The 25,354-nt window shown below is 39.3% G+C and overlaps 1 protein-coding gene across 1 annotated transcript in view; it reads left to right on the plus strand.

The window, feature by feature from the left end:
* The window catches only part of AK5 (adenylate kinase 5), an 88,525-nt gene that overhangs the window by 16,058 nt on the left and 47,113 nt on the right, over positions 1 to 25,354 (plus strand). The window contains exon 6 of the mRNA XM_081193798.1: positions 12,006 to 12,197. Coding sequence (XP_081049924.1) covers positions 12,006 to 12,197 — 192 coding nt within the window. The remainder of the gene's footprint in view (positions 1 to 12,005; positions 12,198 to 25,354) is intronic.

The following is a 25,354-nucleotide window of genomic DNA, read 5'->3' on the forward strand; positions in this document are numbered from 1 at the left end:
TGCTTGAAAAAGATGTCTTGTGAAACTTGCTTGTCTTATCACTTAAGATGCCGATTAATAGTTATTGAAAGTGATTTGTACTGCAGGACATATTGACTAGAGAACATCTTTGTACAAGCTGCTTTTGCAGGGAAAATGACTAATTCATATGTAGAACAGATTCTTCAGAGTTTGTCCTTATTTTGAGCTCATCGGGATTCAATTCTGACATTTCATATTCTTGACCACAGGCTACCCCAAAATACATTTTGAGAAATACAGTTGTTTAGTAGGATGCTTCATTAATTTATATGAAAGCAAGCCAAGTGATGAAAATCCTGTGTTTTGAATTGATTTCACATTGCCAGATACGGAAACAACCAATATGACGTTTGGTTAAAGACACAAGCAAAGATTACATTTCAAAAGTGCATTGTCTGGGAGTTTTACCAAATTCTGACTAACCTCTGGAATGAGAAAATACAATTGCTCCAGAGCACCCTCTCCTACTTATGATGGCTAGACCAACAGTGCAGGAATACTTGTGATGAGTCAGATGGAACATAGATTAGAACTCATCTTATGAACCACACCATAGCAGCAATGGTGCTTCCTGACAGTAAGAGCTGTTCGACAGTGGAATTTGCTGCCAAGGAGTGTGGTGGAGTCTCCTACTTTGGAGGTCTTTAAGCAGAGGCTTGACAACCATATGTCAGGAGTGCTCTGATGGTGTTTCCTGCTTGGCAGGGGGTTGGACTCGATGGCCCTTGTGGTCTCTTCCAACTCTATGATTCTATGATTCTATGATTCTATGAGTGGCAATGGGCATTCTACACTTTGCTCCTTGTATTAAAGTGGAAGATCTTTCAGTGGCCCACTGTGACAAATTTGCAAAGCACTTTGGTGAAACAAGTGATTGTGTCTGTTTTGAACTGGATTTCATGTTGAATGTACCTTCCAAAGCTGCTTGTCGGCTGTTATCAATAGCTTTTAGTTTGTGAAGTCCTAAAGATGTTAACAAAATCATAGAAGGTGTAAGGCTCATCACTTTTGAGCTTGATGGTTGCCATGCCAGGTGGGATTAGGGTGACCAGAGACTCTGCTAACTTCATGGAAGGCCTCAGCTGTGGTGCTTGATTATTTATGTTGAACATACAGTATTGGTTTTCAATGTACTGTATAGTGCTCCACAAGGTTCCATCTTATACCTTATTCTATATAAAAGCTCTGGAAGAAGGTATTTGGATTATTTTTGTTTTCGAGGATTGCTTTGTTTGAAAGTTAAGTTATGAAAATCAGTGGTGAGCAGGTTGTGTGCTTTGGTCTCCTTGCCCTTTTGCTAAAGTTGAGGATATGCTTAACACATCTATCTGCTTAGCTGTTTGTCTCAGTAATTTGTCACTCAGAGACACCTCCCCTCAGGTTCCTCAGGTTCATAGAATAGATCCCAGTCAGACATGACTTTTTTTTGAAAGGGACCTATGCAATCAACCTTACTCTTGTAATGTAGGTGCAGCATAGTCTTCAACAGCAATTCATTTATTAAGCTAATAAATAAATAAATCAACCAACCAACCACTTCATTTTTTAAAATCTCCATAAAGTGTCCAGATAAAAGTATAGAAGACATGTCCAAAGCTATAAGTCAATTAAAAACAAACTTACATTGAATAATCATAACTAAATACAAATATAAAATCTGTAAAGCATTCAAACAAATATAAATAAGTGCCTTTTTATTTTATTAATGGTAGCGCTATGGATAAGTGGTGCACAAATAAACAGTAAACATAAATCTTAATAAACTGAAACAAATAGGCTGGCATCATAAAAATAAATATCATAGATCTAAACAGGCAGCAGAAAGCAAAATAAAGCATTTTACTTTCCCCATGTACGTTATTATGTGACACACAATGCTTCTGTAATATCTATAGAGCACCTAAGCTAGTTAATTGAAAAAGACCTTTGGATTCTTGGAGCAGTTTTGATTAACATATAATTCCTCAAAGACTGAATTTTGATTTGTCCTTTCTTCAAAAGCATTAGGTAAACAAACACCTCTCCAGCATAACACATTTCAGAGAGTTAGCAAATATTAGGAAGCTCTTTAAATTCGAAAAGCATGTTGGAAAATGCTGAGAAAGAGGTCTGGCTTAACATTTACCTGTCATCCAAGCTGAAAGTCAGTGAATCACCTGCAAGACTAGCATATTAAATACCATCCTCTGCTCCAGTGAGGCCCCCTTCAATGTCAGCCAAGCATTCTCAAGTGGATGTGGGCTGACTATAGTTTAATAGCACTTTTCTTCAAATGTTCTTACTCCATTTCCACCCCTCCCCATTCCTGTGTTACATTCATCCATTGGAACGAGTATAAAAGTCTGTATATTATAATGGGCTTGAATTTATTTACTGCTGCTACAGTTATCTTATATAAATGTGAGTGCAAAGGACAGAGGGCCTATTGTAAACCAAACAGCAGCAGTTACTTATAAAATGATAAATTTTAGGGCTAATAAGGAGAAATAAACAATCTGTTGCCCAGTTTTCTAGGCAGCACTGTAATAGAAAATATTGACAAAACCACAAGCCAGAGCATACTCCAATCTCCTAGTTCAGCTCCCTGAGGAGAGGCAAGCTGCTTTGACCACTCTAACATATCATCTCACATCATTTTTATTACCTTCCCACTTCTATGAACATATGGAGTTTCTATATCAGCAACTTTCCCTGTTCTTCTCAATGACATAAGACAGCTGCAAGCTTATATTCTTTAATGCATGTAGACTGCTCAATTCACTGTAGTGAACAAGGAAACCTTAGTAGGCAGTTTTTACCACAACCCCACACATGCAGGGGATCATTGACTAGGGCATATGTCTGCATGAGTGGAAATGAGCATATATCCTGTTGGGGCAAGACTCTGTATTTACAATAAAATGAATCCCAGTTATGTAGGCAACCTACAAGGGAAGTCATGGCTTCTCATATTTATTCAAGACAGCTATCAGCCTCTCTCTTCCCTGTTGACAGCTAATCAGAGAATTTAATATTCCATGTCTGGATGGATTCACAAATTCATATCAACTGATTTATCAGTTGATGACTGCAGTATCAAGTCTTGACTTCCAGGCAGGAAAGATCTAACATAGAACAAGCATCCTAGATATGAACATAAGAGTCATCCTGGATCAGACCAGTGGCCATCAGTTTGTTCCCACACAGGCCAACCAAATATCTGTGGGACTCTCAGAAGCAGGGCATGAGTGTAGTAGCGTTCCACCACTAATTATCCCCAACAACGGGTATTCAGAGGCATATTGCCTCTGATATTTGAGACAACATGTAGCCATCATGACTAGTAGCCTTTGGTTGCCTTCTCTTCCATGATCTTTCATATGATCTCACACCATCTCCATTAATCATTTTCAGTGGAAATATTAACATATTCAGCTCACAGTTAACAAGTTCAGAGTAATCAAATCCAGTGATGTATATGCAAAGATGAACTGATCCAGTTTGTTTGTAAGATAAACCAGAATGTCCACTTTGAGGATGGATTGTCATTTTATTCCCCCATATTTAATTAGCGGATATTATTTTTCTGGTCTGACCCTTCTGAATAACTGAGTAGGAGTAGTTTCCTTAAAATGTATTTATTATGCATTAATGACATTTATATAACACCCTGTAATTCTCTTGGTGGCTTATAATAAAGATTCTCTGAGTTGCTTACATTAAGGGCTGTGGGCTATCCACCTGTTTCTAAATTCCTCACCCAGCTTTGAAACCAGTGGGAGTTTTAAAGTTTAACTAATTAGAAGTAATTGGTTGCACATAGAACATATAACTTACATAATTGCTAAGTATCACTACAATAAGCAATTAGGAGGAGCCTGGAAGCTTCTGTCTCCATGTTTTATTAAGCATAGTTTAGCACTATGTCTAAAACACTAAGTAGTGGTTCATCTTAACTAAGGTATATTGAAGGAAGACAGAACCATGGTTTGAAGTTGGCTTGTTTAAGGCATGGCTAAGACTATCCACAATTTATCCTGCTTTGGGTGCAGGACTAAATTTTGATTAATCAAAAACTGAAGCAAACACTTCTGAATTCTTCCAACCATGCTCAAGGTTTAGCACAGGCAGAGACAAACTCGGCCCTCCAGATGTTTTGGGACTACAACTCCCATCACCCCTAGTTAACAGGACCAGTGGTCAGGGATGATGGGAGTTGTAGTCCCAAAACATATGGAGGGCCGAGTTTGCCTATGCCTGGTTTAGCAAGTCTCCCACTGTGTATCATATTGTAAACATGTAGAAGCTCCAGCAGCTATAGTTATCCCTTTCATTGTTTCAGCTGTTCATTCTTTGGATTGTCATTTGATTCACCAAAGGAAAATGTCACCAGTTGAAATACTGAAGACATTAAGCTTATTTTAAAACGAAACAGTGACTAAGAAGGGCTTTATATATATATATGGAGGGAAAAGTGATTCAGTGGTGCATTGAATGGTAACCTGTGCTGTGTGAATACAAAATAGATTCTAATTTTTGCAGTGACTCCATTAATGTCACTGTTACATGCAGAATAGGAATATAAATGATCATTTATACTTGCCCAAGGAAATTTACTACAGCATGGTAGTCATTATAATTTCTTCTTTGTAAGCAATCTCCTTCCCAGAAAGGGCAATGATATCTCAAATGCAGAGGTAAAACAGAAAACGCCTTAGAAAGAAACGGAGTTCCATCTTTTGCCACACACAAAGTGTGCTTTCTTTTATTTATGCTAGCTAAGGCATAGTGAGGACTTCAAGGACATACATCTCTGAAGGTGGATCACAGCAATTCACTATCGATGTACTGTGATCTGAGAATAATGTACGGGTGATACATCTGTAGGGCTATGTATGGAAAATGTTTTGTGCCATTCATTTTTGTGTAAATGTGAAGCTACCATGCGGGCATTGCAAGCATAGCCTTTCTTTTTAAAAAGAATTTGCAGTTGTGGCATCTAAAAGAAGGAGCCTTAATTCAGTTCCATTTGAGCTTGATGACAAAGAGTCATTTTGGAGGAGCATCTCTGCAGGTGCCTTTCTGCAGCATGCATATCTTTGTTTTTGTTTTTAAATATAATTTTTATTAACAGGCCAATCAAATCACATTAATTCCAAATCACATCAATTCCAAATTATACAGCCAGATTTTTAAAATTTTTGTTGGGGGTACCCATACTCCAAGCTCCGAAAGGGATCCAAACACCACTCCTGCTGCTGCTTTGATTAAACAGTTCTATCTATTTCTTCATCTTCTTGTTGTTATCATATATTCCTTTCTTTATGATCTCTGATAATCTTCACAAACATCTCCTGCATGGGTTTTACACTCTCCAAAAGTCATATCACATAAAGGACAGACGCCATTTCCACACCTCCGTTAGAAACATTCCCACAGTCTGTCCGCTGATTCACAGGCTTGCCAATCTATAATTCAGAGGGTTCTGCCAGGTCAAGATAACGTTCCGATAACCATACATTCGCATTCCAATGACCCTGGTCCTCCTCCCCCTCGTGCTCTCATTCTCCTTAGGCAAGCCTGTCTCCTCGAGACTCAATTTATAACTGCATCATAAAGTTTTCCTTCCATCCACCAGTCCTTTCTTTAGTCAATAATTATTTCCCGCACAGTTCTTAGTCTCCTGCTTGTGATTAGTAATGACAACGTTTCTTCTCTCTAGAGGGGAGGATTATTGGTACTCACATAAGGCAAAAAAAAGAAAAGTTTTTCCTCCCCCCTCGTTCCGTTTAACTCCAACATACCAGTCTTTTGATGATGATTCTTCACTTGATTTATTGTCCCGCCCGTTGCTCCGCTCACAGAGATCACATTATTCAGCACTTTACTCCCGATCTTCACTTGATGTATGTGCATTAGCTTATTTCCAATTATAAATTTCCAATTATATATTTCAAGCTAATGCGAACCAGTGCGCTGATTGGAGATAGCGTCAGGAAGAGCCGACTTCACTCGAGGGCTTGTGCCAAGTGTCCACACACCCTTCTTTTAAATCCGGGAGTGAATTATGGACACCGCTGGCAAGGCAGTCCCCCCCATCCCCTTGGGGGGCAAGGAAGGCTGCATACTTCCCATAGCAGCCTCTTAATTACCTTGTGTGGGTCGGAGAGATGTTATTGTCGGCCATCTTCCAATGCGCCCCCTGGTGGCCCCCTGCAGCATGCATATATTTGATCCTGTACCACAGTGGGTTAATCTGTGGTGGGATGGTGAATGCAGGGCCCTGCCTTGCAGCAATATAGCAGACTACATGACCTGCAGCATTGATGGGCAACCTTTGGCCCTCCAGATTTTGCTGGACTACAATTTACATCATCCCTGACCAGAACTGACCATGGTAGCTGGGCTTTTGGAAGTTTGGCTACAACATTCACAGCTTCCCCAGCCCAGCTGTATGGTCCTGTAAAAAATAAGGACTACCCTGTCAAATAAGCAGCAAAATTATTAATCTGAACATATATGAAAATGCCGGGCCTTTTAATTGTTCTTTGGAAGAACAATTTGCTGCTAGTTTTATCTGCTATTTTACTTCTTTTGACCTTTTGTAGTATTTTATCGTTACAATTATTTTCTTATTGTTTGCCGTGCTGTTTGTCAACATAACTATCCCCAGGGCACTTCACACTAATGCATGTTATTTGTAAAATAAATAAAAAGTCTGAAGTGCAAATTGCAGTTATAAAGCAAGAGTGGGATACAAAATGTATCTATAAACTCCTACTCCGGATAGCTAGCAGCCTATCTATATACAGATTCAGGAAACGTGGCTGACCTTATCACTACTTCCTTCCTATGCAGATTTTTTTTCTTAATGTGCATAGGTTACTTGAGAAGCAGCCAAGTCACTAAAACAATTCTAGCTTACAAATAGTTTAAATCCAAACTATATTAATAATGTTGCTTGTGTCAAGGCTCTGGAGTGACCAGGACACCATATTGGGGACTGGAATGAATTTCCTGATCTGAGCCTGTTGCTGGCGATCAGGGGTCCACTGAACCTGAGGCTGGCAGGCCTGAGACCCATCGAACCAGAGCCAAGGCTGTCTTGGACACATTGTTCTGAGCCCCAGAATATTGTTCTGAGCCCCTAGAGGAACTTCAACTCTAGTCCAACAGTGCAAAGGGCCATGGGGCTCAGAAGTGTCAGAGCGTTGGTTGGCCCTTTAAGAATTTCCAGTTCTTCAAAAGGGGCAGAGCATAGAAGCCGTATAGCAAGTCATTTGTAGTGCTGTGAGCAAACACCCTGCTTTGCCCCATGGGTGCCTTCACAGAACCAGAGCAGGATAATTTGCCTTGAGTACAGGCCATTGTTTTCAAAACTTGCCAGTGCAGGGGGGGCTGACCTAAATAAGGATAGGGGAATTAACACTTGCAACTTGAACTGGCTTCAAGCTTGATTGGAGCCCCACACCTACAATTCACACGGGGGGGACAATTGGAAGCTTTCCCCCCAAATGCAAAGTGCAGGTGTGGGGTGGTGGAGGATCTGGATTGGGGGCACAGGGGAGGAGTCAAAATCTATGTTAAAGACAACAACAACCCTACCCCTTTTGCTGCAGTCCATGCAGCCTGCCCCTTCTCCAGAGAATATTAGCACTATTATGTAGCATATGCACCAAACTTCAGTTTTATACAGGTTCTAAAAACACCTTAACAGCTTTGTGTGATGTCCAAGCGTCTTATTTCCTGTTCGTTCCTATTCATCTATCAGTCTGTGTCACACAAAAATAAATACATAGCAAGTTTTGTCTTGATGGTTTCTACTCAAGAATGCAATGCCCTGCTGTTTATTCTCCGTACTGTTCTCAGAGGTTTTCCTGTATGCATTATCAAAGTAAGCTTTAGGCCTGCTGTACAAAAATTATTAAGAATTCCCATTGATTTTGCCTGCTAAACTGAGAACAAAAGACATGATTGAAGGGGGAAAGGGTTACAAAAAGCAGTCAAATCAGATTAAAACAGTTCTTCTTAACATCCTATGAATACTTTATATTCAATAGGGAATGAATCAATGATACTCTGAAAGTGCTTAAGAAACATTAATGGATTTGGATGAATCATGAGCCGTGACAACTTTCTTGCTCAGCTCCCTAGGGAATTATTGTTCCTTTCACAACTGAAGGGAAGTGAAAATGTGTCAAAGAATCCCAAGTTTTATGATGCTCTGCAGCATAGGTTATATTTATTTTGGGAGTTACCAGCTTTATATTATAGTAATTGAATCACCTTTTCATAGGATTTAAGACTCTCCAGCTCAAGCCTGTGAATGAAAATCAAATGTTAGCTATCTCAAAACACACATTTCTGCATCGTTTCGAACAGAATTAACACTTTGCAGGTATAATTAATGGAGACACACACAATTTGGAAAGCTGCGCATTACACTATTGCAACCAGAATAAGGCTGTGTATTCATTACCAGCATAAAATGCAGCTAGATTGTTCCTTTTTCTCAGTTTGGATCAAAACTGGTTTGGGGAAAGGGGCATCAAAACCCATTATTTCTAAAGAAACAGCAGGATAGTTATGGAGTGTGGCTAACATTTTGTGTACAATGATTCCCAAACCAGTGGTGGGAGCGATCTGGATGGAGAGTAAATAGGAGTTCTGTCAGACCTGCCACACATAAATAAAGCTGTAACAATGGCTGTGTGACCTGTTCTCCTGTAATGGACACAGATGAGAAACTTCTTGGGCAGGCATCTCATATTGTGTTGTCACAATGTTTGGCCATTCAGTAATAATAATAATAATAATAATAATAATAATAATAATAATAATAATAATAATAATAATTTTATTATTTATAACCCACCCATCTGGCTGGGTTTCCCCAGCCACTCTGGGTGGCTCCCAACAGAATGAAAAGCACAATAAAACATTGTTTCACTCCTTCTGATCGTGACCTCTTATTGGACCGTTTGAAGCTGCCCTCTTTGGCGGGAAGAACGCCCCTCAATCCTGCTGGGTGTGAACATGTTCTGGCTGCCAAGGATGAAGGCGGAGCACGAGGGGCCGCAACCATCACCCCACCCCTGTGGAAGTGGTGAGCGGCCATTCTAGGCCAGCTTTGCCTTGAGTTACTCAGTACCTGGCAGCTGGCCCTGCAGCCAAGAAGATAACCTAACCAAGCCTTTTGACCTTCCATATTTAAAATCTGTTTTCATTCTCAGAGCCTCCCCTTTCTTTTGAAATATCTAACAAAGTGGTTTGATGTGTGGATGGTCCTGAATCCAACCACCACTAAAGCACTATTAGTACATCAGTGACAAGTTGCAGAATGCATCCACGAAAACACACATGTCCGGAGAGGCCCTTTCTGGATTGAATCTTAGGATCAAAGATGTTTACTAAAGGCTTGTTTACTAACTTCTTTGATTCCCTTATGTATTGGTTTTGTGTTGGCTTCTGTGCTGTTACTGTTCCTGGTATATAATGATAGGAACCCACACATACTGTTAATTAATCTGAAACTGCAGGATGCCCATTTTTTGAAGTGCTTTGTTATGTCTAATTAGGGCTGTGTACATATTACTGGCTTAAAACACAGCAAGGTCATTATTTTTCTCAATTTGGATTAAAGTTGGTTTTAGGAAAAATTAATCAAAATGCAGTATTTCATAAGAAACAGTAGGACAGATTTTATTTATTTTATTTATCTATAAATATTTTTATTTGTTGCTTTAAAAATAACTCGAAGTAACTTACAAAAGCAAAGATTAAAAATAGATATAAAACGAGAATAAGAACAACCTAAAATGCTCACACTACTGTGCACAGCAAATCTAGTTCAACCCCACTCCACTAAAAATATGCAGATAATTAAACTCCATAGGCCTGGGTAGATACAAATATTTTAACCTGGCAGCTAAAAACATACTGTTCATGCCTGGCACACCTCCCTGGGGATGGTATTCCAAAACTGGGAAGTCACAACCTAGAAGTCCTCTTCTAGGGGAGCCACCCTCCGTACCTCCCCAGAGAAGGTGAAGATGAAGAACATTGGGTCCACGTTGGTTCATGTGGGGAGACGTGGTCCTTGAGATTTTGGGGTCCGGAACTGCATGAGACTCTGTAGGTCAAAACCAGCATTTGGAATCAAGCCTGAAGAAACCAACAATATTTATAAACTTCTATAAGTTTCTGGTCAAACTTTTGTTTCTTGTGTTCAGGTGCTACTTATGTAGCCAATAGAGGAAGGTATCAGTAAACTCCCCAAGATCTGCAGAAGTACAAAAAATGTTTCAAAAAATATATACAGTATAAGAGTTTGGGTTGTTTCATGCCTCCAGGCATTCTGTTACAAGCATAAAATAGAGGGAATGAATGTGTATATGTATACACACTCTGTATAAATTTATGCAGGCTGATATATATAAGCTATAGACAGGGAATAAGGCTCCACGAGGAGGCAGTGTAAATGTGATACAGACTTCTATTGAGTTAATTGTACACGTCAATTCTGAATGTGTTCCCCTTTGTAATATTAAGTAACTTATGCCAGCAATCCACCCCCTTTTTAAACACTTCCTTTCCAAATGCTAATAACATTGACGTTGCTCTCCATAGGACATCCTCTGTGCCATATCCTCATCTTCCCAATTAAACAATGTGAACTAAATTGGGGGAGGAGGACAGTTCAGGATGTTTTAATTATGTAGTTAACTAGGTTGTCCTGTCCCCTGCCATGTACACTTTAACCGTCAGGCAAATTATGTGTGACAGCTGCCATATTAATAGTTTCAAAGAAAATAATTACTCCCACCATAGACAATGAAAAGTAAATATCTGTCTTAAGACTTTAACACAACAATTATGCTGGTAAAAGAATAACAGTTAAATTAGGGTTGTTTATGTCAGCTATGTGTTATTATGAAGAAACTTTATTATTGAGAACAGGAGTGTCATAGTCGGTGATGGATGCCTTTTCGTTTAAGTGACAAGATCACATTTCTGAAGCTTTATGAGTGTTCTGATCTACCTCTTCCTTGGGTGCTGGTCACGGTGAATATTAATTTGTGTGCGCATAGGCAACAAGTGGTATAATGTCCTATGGTTTCCTTACCAGCTGGCACTCAATTTCCATGAGAAAAAAGGCTCTTAAATTGAAAAAAGAAAGAAATTGATTTAGAAAATTAACTTCTTTTTATATATATAAAGAAATTACAGATCTGGAATTTCTTCCATGTTATAGCAGTACACTATGGGTGTGGGGCAGAGAGAGAAAAGGACACTCTTCTGTCTCCTTGCTCCCACTGTATATCCTACAGTACTAATTTTTGTTGTTGTTGTTTAGTCGTTTAGTCGTGTCCGACTCTTCGTGACCCTGTGGACCAGAGCATACCAGGCACTCCTGTCTTCCACTGCCTCCCGCAGTTTGGTCAAACTCATGTTGGTAGCTTCGAGAACACTGTCCAACCATCTCGTCCTCTGTCGTCCCCTTCTCCTTGTGCCCTCCATCTTTCCCAACATCAGGGTCTTTTCCAGGGAGTCTTCTCTTCTCATGAGGTGGCCAAAGTACTGGAGCCTCAGCTTCACGATCTGTCCTTCCAGTGAGCACTCTGGGCTGATTTCCTTAAGAATGGATAGGTTTGATCTTCTTGCAGTCCATGGGACTCTCAAGAGTCTCCTCCAGCACCATAATTCAAAAGCATCAATTCTTCGGTGGTCAGCCTTCTTTATGGTCCAGCTCTCACATCACTACCTAAATACTTGGAATTGCTGAGGGGAATGACTCCAGTTAAGAATGTTATAAGTAGCAGACAGCAACAGCATACTTTCACGTGAGAAAATACGGAGGTTTTCAGGGTTCACAACTAGTTCTTAGACATGCTCAGTTCTTGTTGTCCTTCCCTCACAGAAATGAAACAATGACTCTCCAGAAGCTAATGTGAACCAGTCTGCTAATTTTAATATTTAATTCATTTGGCATATTATCTCCACAGATCTGCACCCCAGATTTGGTGGTGTTTTTGTCCTGTTCAAATCAGCGGCTGAAAGAGCGGTTAATGAAGCGTGCCGAGCAGCAGGGGAGACCCGACGATAACCTCAAAGCTACGCAGAGACGCCTAACGAATTTCAAGCAGAACACAGTTCCATTGGTCAAATATTTCCAGGAAAGGGGGCTGATCATGACTGTAAGTCTTCAGTCAATGTATATGCTTGGTAGACAAATCATAACTGCTGTTGAATTCCATGTAAGTAGAGGCATAGCATAATAGCCAATGTAATGTTAGGTCTATTAATTTCAGGTCTCTGTTGATTAAATACCACCACACATTGTCAGGGAACTGACATCAGAGCGAGAGGCGAAGGGGAGGCTCTCGGATGATGCGGAAGAAGGACCCAGCAACAGGGGGAGAAACAGCCCAGTAGAGGGGGAAGCAATTCAGCGCAACACCAGGGATAGAGGGGGGCTGATGGGGGAATCGGAGAGAGGGCTCCAGGATTCTTCACTGGACATCAGTGAGGAGAGCCCAGGTCCTCCGCTGCCCACGCCCTCCCTGCGCAGGAGGCTCGCGCGCAGTGAGAGAAGGCGGAGACTGGGCGTCAAACAACTTTTATGCTGGAAGAGGTTCAAGAAACGCCCACTGACGGATTCTGCCAGCGATTGAGGCAGCCACTATGAGAAGGGGTTGCGCAATCAGAAAGGTTTAACAAGGCAAATTAGCCTAGAGAGGCACCAGTTTACGTACGAGTGACTCATACCCACTACACACATATTCAAAAATAAGCCTTTAAAATGCTTCTTTCTCTCTAGAAAAAAAAGACAAATAGACATGTGCCTTTTATCTTACATTTGGAGACTTTTAAGATTTTCATTCATTTACAGAAGTATGTATCTTTCCATTCCAAATATACCGTAGGTAGTCTGGGTTTTGTAATTCTTTGTCTATCCTAGATAACTGATAAGGCTCCATATAGTGTAGAGCTATTCTGATGCTCTTTCTGTAGGTACAGATATGCACATTCATAAAATATTATTAGAAGTTTGTCTTTAGAAATGATTTCCCACCTTTGGGGAAAATATATCAGTATATTTCTGAAGCTACCTGTGGTTATTTTGCATTCTAAAATAGCTATTGGGTAAAAATAATCTTGGAACTTCTGGGAACATGTAGAGTGGCACTCTGTATTGGTTGGCTCAGAACTATAAAGTTTTGCCACTGATTCACGTTTAGTTTCTCTGCTCAGAGTTGGAGAAAGTGGTGAGGTTTGTTTCAAGGCAACAATGTCATTTATTTGAAAAACCCTTGGGAAAACGAGTCTTCAAAATCTCAGAAAAACTTTCCATGCTATGCCAGGGCTAGTGATTCATCAGTTCTTCACTAGTATAAACGAACAGCATTTCTGTTGAGTCACTCAGGATGCATACTAAAGTGGCCCGGATAGCTCTTGCTAACATTTCTGAGATGAACTCTGCTTTCAAAGTAAAGTGACATCTATGTACCTTTTTTCAATATAAAAGTATACTGCAATGAAGTATACAGTTAGGGCTGTGATCCCACACACTTACCTCGGTAAGTTTCGTTGAACTCAGTAGCACTTGCTTCTGCATTGGATTGCATAGTTAGCATGTTTAACTCTGTCATCCAAGAATACCCAATGTTCCCCATATGTTGATGAACTTCAAATTTATGCCATCTCTGGCCATTGGCGTACTGGCTGGATCTAATTGGAGTTGGTGTCCAAAATCTAAAAGGCCACAGTTTCCTACCCCTTTCATTGTAAACATATATAATATTATGGAGTAACTCCTATTGATTTTAAAAAAGTGATTTCTTATGTTGGGTGTGGATGAAGTAATAATTTCAGACTTGCTTAAAAATCTTTGTGAAGACTCTTTGCCAGAGCCATTCATCTGATAATTATTTCTGCAGATTTTGGAAGTATTAATACACAATGAATTTCACTTGTAGGCTCCATCAAAGCCACCATCTTAACATTTACAAAAGTCCCCTTAAGGGCACTTTACATTTATGACTATACCAGGGGATTGTGTGTAATATCAATTTTATTATGTATGTGTGAATGTTAGGAGCCCACAATTGGCACTGGGTTTCCAACTCTCATACATATATATGATATTTACACATGTACATCAATGGTGTGTTTGACTACATCCGTGTAGGTTAAATTGCATATATGAACTGGCACATATCAATCAACTGTAAGTCTTGGGAATGACATAGTCATAAGACTATTGGATTTCTAGAAAAGTAATGTATGGCAAAAAGCCCACAACTTGGATCCTAAATTTTCATGAACAGGGTATAAAGCAGTCCATTTTCACTTCTACTTCTTTTTTTGGCATTCTGCTTGAAAGGGTTATATAGCTTATCTAACTAATGTAACATCTGCTTGCCACTGCAATAGTTTCCTGCAACAATTAGGGTATTATCAACTACAGCCAGAAGCTTGAGAAAAAAAGACTCATCAGGTCTTTACAAGCTACTACTTCATACTTGGCAGCTAAAGCATCTCAAGCAAGAGAGGAACTAGAGCCATAATGTAGGATTCATTTAATTAGAATATTTGTGTGAGAAATTGAAGGGAACAGGAAAGAAAGAATAATGTTGATCTAGTGTGTGAAAAGAGTCTGGCTTGCAGAGAAGTAACTTCCATTTAGTTATTGCACAACAATTCTTAATTATTATTTTTTAAAGAAGCTTTAGCATTGTACAGCAAGCAACTAAACTGAGCTCCGGGAAATATTATTAGGAGAATAAGGTGATTGCATGACAGTTTTAGAAGGATTTAAAGCAAGGAGAACTATCTTCTGGGCAAAAAGTTATCCAAACCTTACGCCAAAGAATAAACGGACATAAATCTGACATCAAGAATCACAAAACAGAGAAACCAGTAGGAGAACACTTCAATCTCCCAGGACATTCTATACAAGATCTCAAAGTAGCTGTTTTACTACAAAGGAATTTCAGAAATAGACTGGAAAGAGAAGCTGCTGAATTGCAACTCATTACCAAACTTAAAACCATGGAGAGACCTGGTCTGAACAAAGACATTGGATTCTTATCTCATTATACATGACTAAGCCATTTCTCACCTTCTCACCCCTTGCCTTTTCCTGTAAGATCTATTACAGTCGTTAAGAGTCATCAACAGGCTCATCTCAGCTATCTGCCAATCTCCCATTCCCACCACCCTACTGAGTAATACCCCTCCCCACCTTCTCACTATATAGAAAGGTTTGGCAACTTCTGTTTCAGTGTATCTGAAGAAGTGTGCATGCACACGAAAGCTCATACCAAGAACTAACTTAGTTGGTCTTTAAGGTGCTACTGGAAGGAATTTTTTTATTCTGGGCAAAAGTATGCCCTGAAATATTTCTGCTCTGACATAGTGCAGTGGGGGATGACTTGTGTAACTGGGGCTTCTGTGATGGGGGAAGAACTACAGGGACACTGTTGGCACAAGCTTGTCTTGTGGAAGGGCTTTTGGAGTTATTCCTGCATGCCAGTCCTGTCTTAAGCATCACCTGCCAAATCTGTCACAACAGGGCTTTTCTGCTGTGGTGCCTGCAGAAATATCTTCCTGCCTGCCACTCACACCCAAAAGCCAAATCTCCAGAATTTTCAGCTCCTTCTGAAAACCTGTTTACCTCATCATTTGTTGGTCATTGTTACCAAGTCATTGAGGGATTGTCTCATTTATTGTAATTCTGCTGCATTTTATTGTATTCACTTTGTTTTTGATATTTTATCACTTGTTCTATTGTTTGATTCATATTCTTACTGTTGTAATCTGCTCTGGATTATTTATGAAGGGTGACATAAAATATTGCAAGTAAATCAATCAATCGATTTTGCAAGTATCTCTATCTATCTATCTATCTATCTATCTATCTATCATCTATCATCTATCATCTATCATCTATCATCTATCATCTATCATCTATCTATCATCTATCATCTATCATCTATCATCTATCAATCATCTATCATCTATCATCTATCATCTATCATCTATCTCCATCCATCTGTCTGTCTTTCTGTCTGTCTGTATGTCTGTATCTATCTATCATCTATCTATATCAGGCATAGGCAAATTTGGCCCCCCAGATGTTTTGGGACTACAACTCCCATGATCCCTAGCTAACAGGACCAGTGGTGAAGGATGATGGGAATTGTAGTCCCAAAACATCTGGAGGGCTGAGTTTGCCTATGCCTGATCTATATCATCTATCTCCCAGTCAGGCCCAGCCATAGCCACGCTGTCTGGGACTGATGTGAATTGTAGATCAAAACATTTTGAGAGACTACCATACTACATAAAGTGTTCATGCTATGTATTTCCATGACAAGCTATAAGATAATACTGCCTCTCTATAAAAAAAATTAAATAAACATACTTTACTCCTTTTTTCCACAGCAATTTTTCCTTCCTAGAATTATACTTGCAAAACCCAAATAATACCATTAAATTGCAAGATACATTTGGTAGGCATTACTTCTAAGAATATATTTCCAGCAGTTACACATTTCAGTCTGCCAAGTAAAAGCCACGGAGATGGCATTAGATTTCCCCAAGGACACTCATTCCCCCCCAGTATTTCTTTGTGAGCTCTCTTTGGGAGGATGAGAGCATTAGGCCTTTTAGTAATTCCTTTAATGCTATTGAGCAGAAATGTACTTTATGATTTCTTTGTAACGTCACAAAAACCTATTTTGCTCATGAAGTCTTGCTTCAACTTTTACAGATAAATCTAGCCCAACTCCTTCCCTTTAGTTAAATTTCAGAGGTTTTTTCTTTCTCATTTGGGATTCAGCATTTAAACTAAACAGGTTTTAGCTCCGATTTGTGATCCCTCTGAACGCTATTTATTTTTTAAAAAGCAACAATGAATAAATATACCTTTACTGTTAGAATAAAGGAAGCTATAAAATTCTTTGAGGGTTTTTTAAAAACTAAAAAGTGCATGTAAAAATAAATGAAATGTGTGACAGAAAAAAGATGAAGAGAAAGTGACTCAAGTGAATGCTGAAAGTTTGACACTTTCGAAGAGGCCAGTGGAGGTTGTGAGTTACCAAGTGAAATGCAACCATGTACTATCTGCCTGTCTTGCTTTGTTTTGCCGTATCTCAGAACAGGGCACCATCATGGACTAGTGATGGGTTGCGTTTGTCTCAGGGAATCACATGTTGGGCAGGCCAGCCTTCATGGCTGGTAGGATAGAGCTGGCTTTTATTGACATATGTCAGAAGCAACACGCTTTCATTTCCATAAATCATAAGAAAGGCTGAAATGTTTCCACCAAGAAGACTTCATATGAAAACTCAGATGCTACATGCTATGTTGTTGAGCTTAGAAAAGGGTGGGAAATATTGTGGTCTTGGGTTGTTGGAAAGTTCCAATGATAGCATTCCCTAGTCCTGTTCAGGCTCACATTTCAGAATACTTCTGCCACAGCCAGAAAAGTAGACTTTTCAACTGTTTATACAGGGTTAGGATACACAACATTAAGCTCAGAGTCCTTTGGCTTTCATGACTCCCAAGGAAAGCCCTTCTCGTTTTTACAGCAGGAGTAGCCATCCTGGAGGGCACCACGTTGGTTACCCCTGGACTTACAGGGTCAGCTGATGCTATGACAGCATCTTGTTCACCTTTGATGACACCAGTACATAACTTGAGTCTAATGTAGGCAATTATTTTTGGATATTCCCAGTGCTTTTCCATGCTTTTTCCTTTAGCTCAGCTGAGATGTATTTTATCAGTCCTACAGTCTGTTGATATTGCTGTGCTGATACTTGCACAAGACCTTGAAGATTTACTATCTGTCAAAATAGACAGAATTGAGCTAGATGGATCATTGGCCCGTATGGCAGCTTTATAAGTTCATGGCTATATGACATTCTTCTGAAATGCTAATTCATCCACTACCTCCTCCTGGGTTTCTGCTTTCATACTGAGATTTCTTTTGTCCTCTGGGAAATTTTTCTCAGCTTGCAAACTTTTCTTGAGCCTTTATACAAACACTGAAGCCAAGGATTGATTTGATCGTCCTCTTTTATTAATGCCTCCCCTATTTCTCCCATCTGCTAGTGCTATAACTTTGCAGTCCTGTTTTGTCTTGTTCTCTACAGGTACTGGACCTTTCCTATGAACTTTACAGGGTTCAACACAGGTCTCCTTTTTTCATTAAAAGTTCTTAACTTTTTACTGCCCGTTCAGTTTATTACTCATCTTCCCTTAATCTGAAGGTCTAGCATGCCATTTTCTTAAGTGAAGTTTTGTACTCTGACCATATAAAGGCACCAGAGGGAGCACTCCAGATTGGCTCTGCTGCTTTGTCCATGCACCCCTGTTGTTGCCACTGCCCCCAGCCGCCCCCAGCTCTGTGCCAGTTGCTACTGATAGAACCTCAGTTCCTATTAAATTACTAAAAATTGCATAGGATGCAGAGCTGACTTCGTTATCGTGTAGGAGATGGATATGGGCAATTCTGCTGCAAAAGTCTGGAGCAACTGCAAAATATTTTGACTGTTCAGGAGATCATTTCTGCAGGTCAACAGAATCTATTCTAATCCAAAGCAGGCCTGTCATTGCCATGAGTGAAACCAGATTGGTTCTTTTGTAGTTAAAGTGTGAGTTTAAATACGATTCCTTGGAAGACAATACAAGCAAAATTTATTCAGAGTTCTCTTTCATTACTTTCATTATTTGTGTCCTTCGGTGAGGTGCAGAAATTCATTTTCTGATCAAACTGTGAGATCTTTAAATCCTGCACATAAGATTGCTTCTGTTCTTTTGGGTTCTTTATTTACCATTGCTATTAAATGGGGAGGAAAATAACTCTCTCCTTATGGTTCTATTCTTGTTCTGATAGTTACAGAGATTTTACTTTTTATCACTTATAACATTATACTGAGCATTCCTTGAATTCAACATAACTCAAGCTTGCACTGGCTGTGCATATGCTACTGGGCCAGGCTAATCCCTTAACAACTTGGGTCTAGAATACTTAAAGGACTGCCTTATCCATTATATCCCTTCCCAATCATGGAGGCTTTAGGGAGTCACCCATGGCTCAGATGCACAGAATATGTCAGCTAGAAGCCACGTGTTCAATACTGTGGGCCCAATTTTGTGGAACAGGTCAGACAGGCACCCGCCCTGTTGAATTCTGACACCAACGGAAGACTTTTTTTTTAATCCAGCAAGTATTTTAACTGAATTCTGATTTTATAGTTTAACTGAATTTTATTGCATCAAGTTTACTGTACACTGTTCAGAGACAAATATAATTAGGCATATATAATTTTAATTAAGCAAATATAAATTATTATTTAAATTGCTGATAGAAAGTAAAAAATAAAGGCAAAGCAAAGCTGTATCTGTATGAAGTAATTCCCCTCCCCCTTTGCTACTTTTCAATAGTTTTTCCCTGCTTGGGTTCCTCTTGATCCCTTCTCCCAAGGAGGGCTCTCCGCAGGCATCCTGTCTAAGCAGCTCTGTGTGTTCAGTAGCCTCTCCTTTCTTCCCTTTGTATGCTGTGGTGAGAACAGGATGCTGGACTAAATAGGCCATTGGCCTGATCCAGCAGGGTTTTCTTGCATTCTTATGTAGTGTATCTCCCCTCCCCACTCTGGCATAATACAATTATAGGATTTCTCTGTCGGCAAAACAAAGGAAGTCCATCACTAAGGACAAATTGAAAATTGGTTCTTCCTTCTGTTTTGCCGTGCGTATTTAGAAATTCAGTTGTTGCAAGCAAGAATAGAAGCTTTTGAAGCTTTCTTCACTAATTAGCATAAAACATTCATTATCTCTGGACTCAGCTAGATTGGTAAAGAAAAAGCGATTTATATGCATTAGATATCCAGAAAGGGGAGGAGGAGAATGGCTATTTCAATTCCTGACTCAGCTCTGCAGTGAGGTGACCTGCAACTCGGGAGCTATGAAATAACTCTCAAGTGGCAAAACATTAGCTTCTAGCTATTTACAAAGTGCTAGCGAATGCTCACGTGGAACACCAGAGGTGTTGAAAGCATGTGCTATGTATGAAAATACTCTACAAAACATGAAATTGCCATCAACGGTAATGGCTGTTTTTAAACAGAAAGAATGGCAATTCAGAGAACTGTCTAGAGTATTGAAAGCAGTTGAGCCACATCTTCTGTTCTTGATGTACAGTAGATTCGTTTATGGAATGATGTAGATTCATTTAGGGAATGAAATGTATTCCCATTAATACTTAAACGCATTCAGGTTCTTTCCTTAATACTTTTGAAATGCTGTTTCCATCTCTGTGTTCATCCAGTTATTTAAATTGCTTGTTAGGCTGTCAGCTTGTCATACAGGTTTTAATTTCCTGCAGGCTTTGCTAATTTACTCCCTGTACTACTTCAGTTTAGCTGTCTTTGTTGAACCCAGCAAGGTTTCTCATAATTAAAAGTCAGAAACTACATACAGTTGCATTTCTAAGGTTAATAAATACGAATGATATTTTCATTGCCATAGTTAAACTAATCAGTTAAGGTCTTGAGCACGCAATACTTAAATTCACTATTTGATGGAGACGGACTATTCTCGGTATATACACCTATACCGAGAATAGTGTAAACCATCCACTTACGTCATAACAACTAGAATTACTTTTGCTATCATTAGTGCCCTTTTCCAAGCCACTATAATCACAAAATGGCTGCTGAGATCCCTATGTAAGTGGAGAGTTCACACCAAAGTTTATCTATGCGATTGAATGCCTAAGTTAAGTGTGTCATCAAATGGTGAAAATAAACACTGGGGCTTATTAACTATAAGAAAACAGATATGGATTTCTAGATTGCAAAATGGTTTCACATCCTGTAGTGGCAACACAAATTCGACTGTGTACACACCATACATTTATAGCACATTTAAAGCACATCACTTACCTCAAAGAATCTTGGGAACTGTAATTAGTTAAGGGTGCAGGGCATTGTGCTCTGTGAGGGGTAAACCATGGTTCCCATGATTTTCTGGGGTAATTCATATGCATTTAATATATGATATGTAAATTCTAGCAGTCTAAAACAGGACTAGGAAACCATGGGGGTAGGGAATACAGTCTGCCAGGCCTCTCTGTCTGGACCTCAGGACTCTTACCTATTTCCTTACCTTTATTTTTTTATATTTGTATCCCACCTTTCTTCCTAGAACCAAGGCAGTCACCCATCTAAGCATCAACCAGAGCCATACCTTTTTAGCATCGGCAAGGTGGTGGCCTCATGTGCTTTCAAACTATACCCTTCAGACCAAACCATGGGAATATACAGTGTGTACCCACCCTCTCTTTCCCAGCCATTTTGCTTGAGTGCTTTTGCCTGGCTGGAATGTGTCCTTAAACTGAAAATAGTTTTAGTAGTAGTAGTAGTAGTAGTAGTAGTAGTAGTAGTAGTAGTAGTAATAGAAGTAATAATAATTTATTACTTGTACCCCGCCCGTCTGACAGGGTTGTCCTAGCCACTCTGGTTGGCTTACAACAGAATATCAAAGAACACAACAAAACACAAAAAATTAAAAGCTTCCTGATACAGGGCTGCCTTCAGATGTCAGTGCCACAACTTTCACTCTCTGTCCTGAGATTGCATTTTAATAACTCAGAAAGAACACACTCTCTTTAGTCTCACGCAACATTTAGTGTTGTTCCACTGGAGATGTTACCAGTCTAGTGGTTTACAGGAAAAATGTTAACTACCTAATCTTTCCCATTTCATTTTAATCTTTCTACTGTGCTTTTCTAGAACCTCTTTTCAGTTACAAAAACACTCATTTTGCTAAAGAACAATGATTGCCTGATTTTCAGTCGTTACTCTCTTCCTACATTGCCCACAATATGGTCATTCTTGCCAGATACGGTAAAAATCACAATGTATTCAGCATGTACGAGACAGCAGTTTTACAAGGTGGTTTCTCTTTGTTATTTTCCCCTTCCCTCTTTTATATGCCTGCTGCCAAGCATTTCTGTCCACCATCTTCAATGACTTCATCTCTCACTGAATTCCCTGTTCATGGCAGTTTATGTGCCCTTATGATACACTGTGCCTCCAATTCCAGATTGCTCAGAACTTCCCTTCTTTAGGTGTCTTGGAATATTTGAGGGCTGTTTCCTTTTGACCAAGTCACTTTTTGGTTCAGGGCTTATGTAGGTACTTCACAACAAGAAAAAGGATGATGATTTACAATATAAATTTACAATAAACCAAGAGCCCTTGCACACAAACCATTCACAGTGCCGTAGCTATTTGTTTCAGTTTTTTTGGAGCTAAATTTGTATGTCACTTTTTCATGGTATGTGATTGCCTTATTTCCTGTCCACACGAACTAGTAAGTGGTCAGAGTTATGAGCATGACACAGAGCGGTATAGTCCTTAAAAAGGGATTTTGTGTGTTTGTGATGCTGGGGTATTTAACACCTGTTGTTCCAGAATTATGTTTGGGGGTGGTGTTAGATGGCAAGAATTTCTTGAGTTAACTGCTTTAGTCTGAGATATGCATAACTTGTCAGAAGAGGTTGATGAAAGGGGGAAAGCGTGAAATGGAAGTTGCTCAAACCACACACTCCAAAGGCCACGCAAAATGTGGGAAATTGCATAAAACAGCTTCAACACAATAAAAATATTGCAGAACTATTTTAGATCTTTGACAAAAAAAATTGGCTATAGAAGCAAAGATGGTTTGATGACTGCAATATTCCAGAATAGCGATGGAATAATAAGGTCATGTGGAAACGCATGGATTTTTTTTTAAAAGACAGCAACAATAGTGCTACAATTTATATGTCTGGAAGGGACACAAACCTCTTTTCAGAAGCTCCACAATATCAGTTTCCTCTGCCCCTCCACTTTACAGAAGAATTGTCTACTGATGCTTTCACTAATCCTGATCCTGGTAGATCGCAGGATCCTTATTGTGTAACAAAAAGTTACAGGGTAAAAGCTAAAAAAACTCTGTTCAATCCTCCCCTCCCCCCAAGCCCAACAACTCTGGGCACCTCCCTCCTAAAAAAAGCTCAACAACCCTGGGCAATCCACCCACCCCATGCCCGCTCCTCCTCCCTCCAATGGCAATGGGTAGATCACTGCCAGTTTTTTTATACTGGGAGTAGATCACAGTCTCTTGGGAGCTGGACATGCCTGCCTAGCCCATCTCTTTTCTGTTGTATTGATCAAAGCACAGACTCTTTGGATAGCTGTGTAATTCCTGGCCTCTTGTGGTAGAGCAGCTGAGAAACCAAATGCAATCATAACCTAAATTGTTTTGTTCAGTCAATATGAAAACAATATTCCATAAATACTTTGAATGGCTATGCAATATCTATAACTTCATTAAGTGGCCCGGTGCAACATTTTATGTTTACTTTTATGTTTAGCTTGCCTATTAAATGTGCAGAATCCATATATATATAAAATGAAGGAAATTTAGCTGAAATTACAAAGCACTGCATATTTCCCCCTCACTGTCTCAGTGCTAATATTTGCCTCACTTGCTTCACTTGCAGCTATCAAAGAGCTTGCTTTAGGAGGAAAGAGCTTAGTAAGTATATATGATACAGCAGATGCAATAGAAAATTAAACACACCCAAGAGGCTCTGCTTTAAACTGTGTATTTTACAAGCGCTTTATACATTAGTTCTCAACAAGCTTTCTTTCCTCTTAGTTCCAGTGAGACATGCTGTGTCTCATGCCTTTGATTTCTAGAGTTCAACGCTCAAGCCACTGAGAAATTATGCAGTTTTCCACCTCCACAATAACAATTATAAAGAATGTAGTAACGTAATCCAATCACATTACTCCACTTTTTAAACACTTAACAGCGTTACTTAGACATCTGAAGCCCTCCCCACACTTCCTTTTCCTTTGTACCATATGATAAAAAGGCAATATCCAGCCAAAGTTAAGCACTCTGAATTTCCATAGATACAGTGGGAGCATATTTAACATTTACACCCTGCTTTACTTTCCCACTTAAGTCAGTGGGACTTTACATTGCATACCTATTGGCTTGATTGTACTTTTGATTAAAAAAATATACATTTAGTATGTACTTTCAGTTAGACAAAAATAACCAGCCAGTTGTCCAGATAATTTTTGGCAATAAAAATTATTCAATGTGAACTGAAGAATTAATGTAAATAATGATGAAGTAACGTATATTGTAGTTGGGTTAGAAATTTGCATTCCCCCACCTACAGATTGTTTAGCTTTTGTAGCCTAAACTCAGGGTGGGGCTAGAAGTTATTAGCTTCTTAACACTCGCCCTGCCTGGCAGTTTTTAATACCCCCCCTCCAAGCTGACTTTCAAAGGCAGAAGTGAGTCCAGCTGTGGGATAAATGGTTGGGAGGCATTTGCAGGTGAGAATCAGCTGGTGAAGTAAAGATTTGGAACACAGGAATTGTCTTAGGTTGAGTCAGGCCAACACTGACTAGAAGTGGCTCATCTGGTTATATTGGGGATCCTTCACAGTCCTACCTGGGCATACCAGGGATCAAACCTGTGACTTCTGCATGCATAACATGTGTTCCACTTTTGATGGGTTGCGCTTCCCATTTTTCAATCCTCATATCTTGGCAAATTCAGGGATTGTAGCTATTCTTAGCAGAGAAAAAGAGACATTCCAAAATTGGTATGCAGCAGAAAGATCCAACTGAGAGACAGTGTATTGCAGTCTTACAAGATATCAAGTTTCCAAGCTTTCAGTTTACACTGTTGTTGTTTTGTATTGTCTCAGAAATAAGCCCTTGGACCAAATCTTGTTAAATTCAAACATTGCTATAGGGAAACAAATCCAATTTTCAAAGTCCATAAACTTTTTAAATGCCCATAATCTTTATTGTATTTATGAACCAAAAGCCAATATAACAAAATAGTTTAAATTGAGAATATGATTCAAGAAGCATAAATATAAGTTTGAATTAAATAAATTAGGTCTAATGTATTTTGGGGCATGAAAATGAACACTGGGGAGCTCTTGTAAACCATCTAGACATCAGTTATGAACCTGCAGTTAATATTTTTAAGAAGCAATTGTAGTTTGGTTTAAAAATCTTTTAATGCCTTTCTTTACCGACATAGCTTACTTAAAGGCATATAATTTGAAGGTTAGCTTTTACTGTTGTAACCAGTAAATCTCAGGTAGAAACAAACAACAGCTGATAGCAGAAGGTTTGGCATTATCCTCCTTAAACGACCAAAGCTTGAAATGGTTAGCAGAGGAACTTTTTGCTTGGATACATACAAGGGAAGTGTACTAGTTATCTAAGCCAGTTTGTACATCCTACAACCTGTGCCTACG

Source organism: Podarcis bocagei (assembly GCF_964188305.1).
Source record: "Podarcis bocagei genome assembly, chromosome: 5".
In the NCBI taxonomy this organism is placed as follows: Eukaryota; Metazoa; Chordata; class Lepidosauria; order Squamata; family Lacertidae; genus Podarcis; species Podarcis bocagei.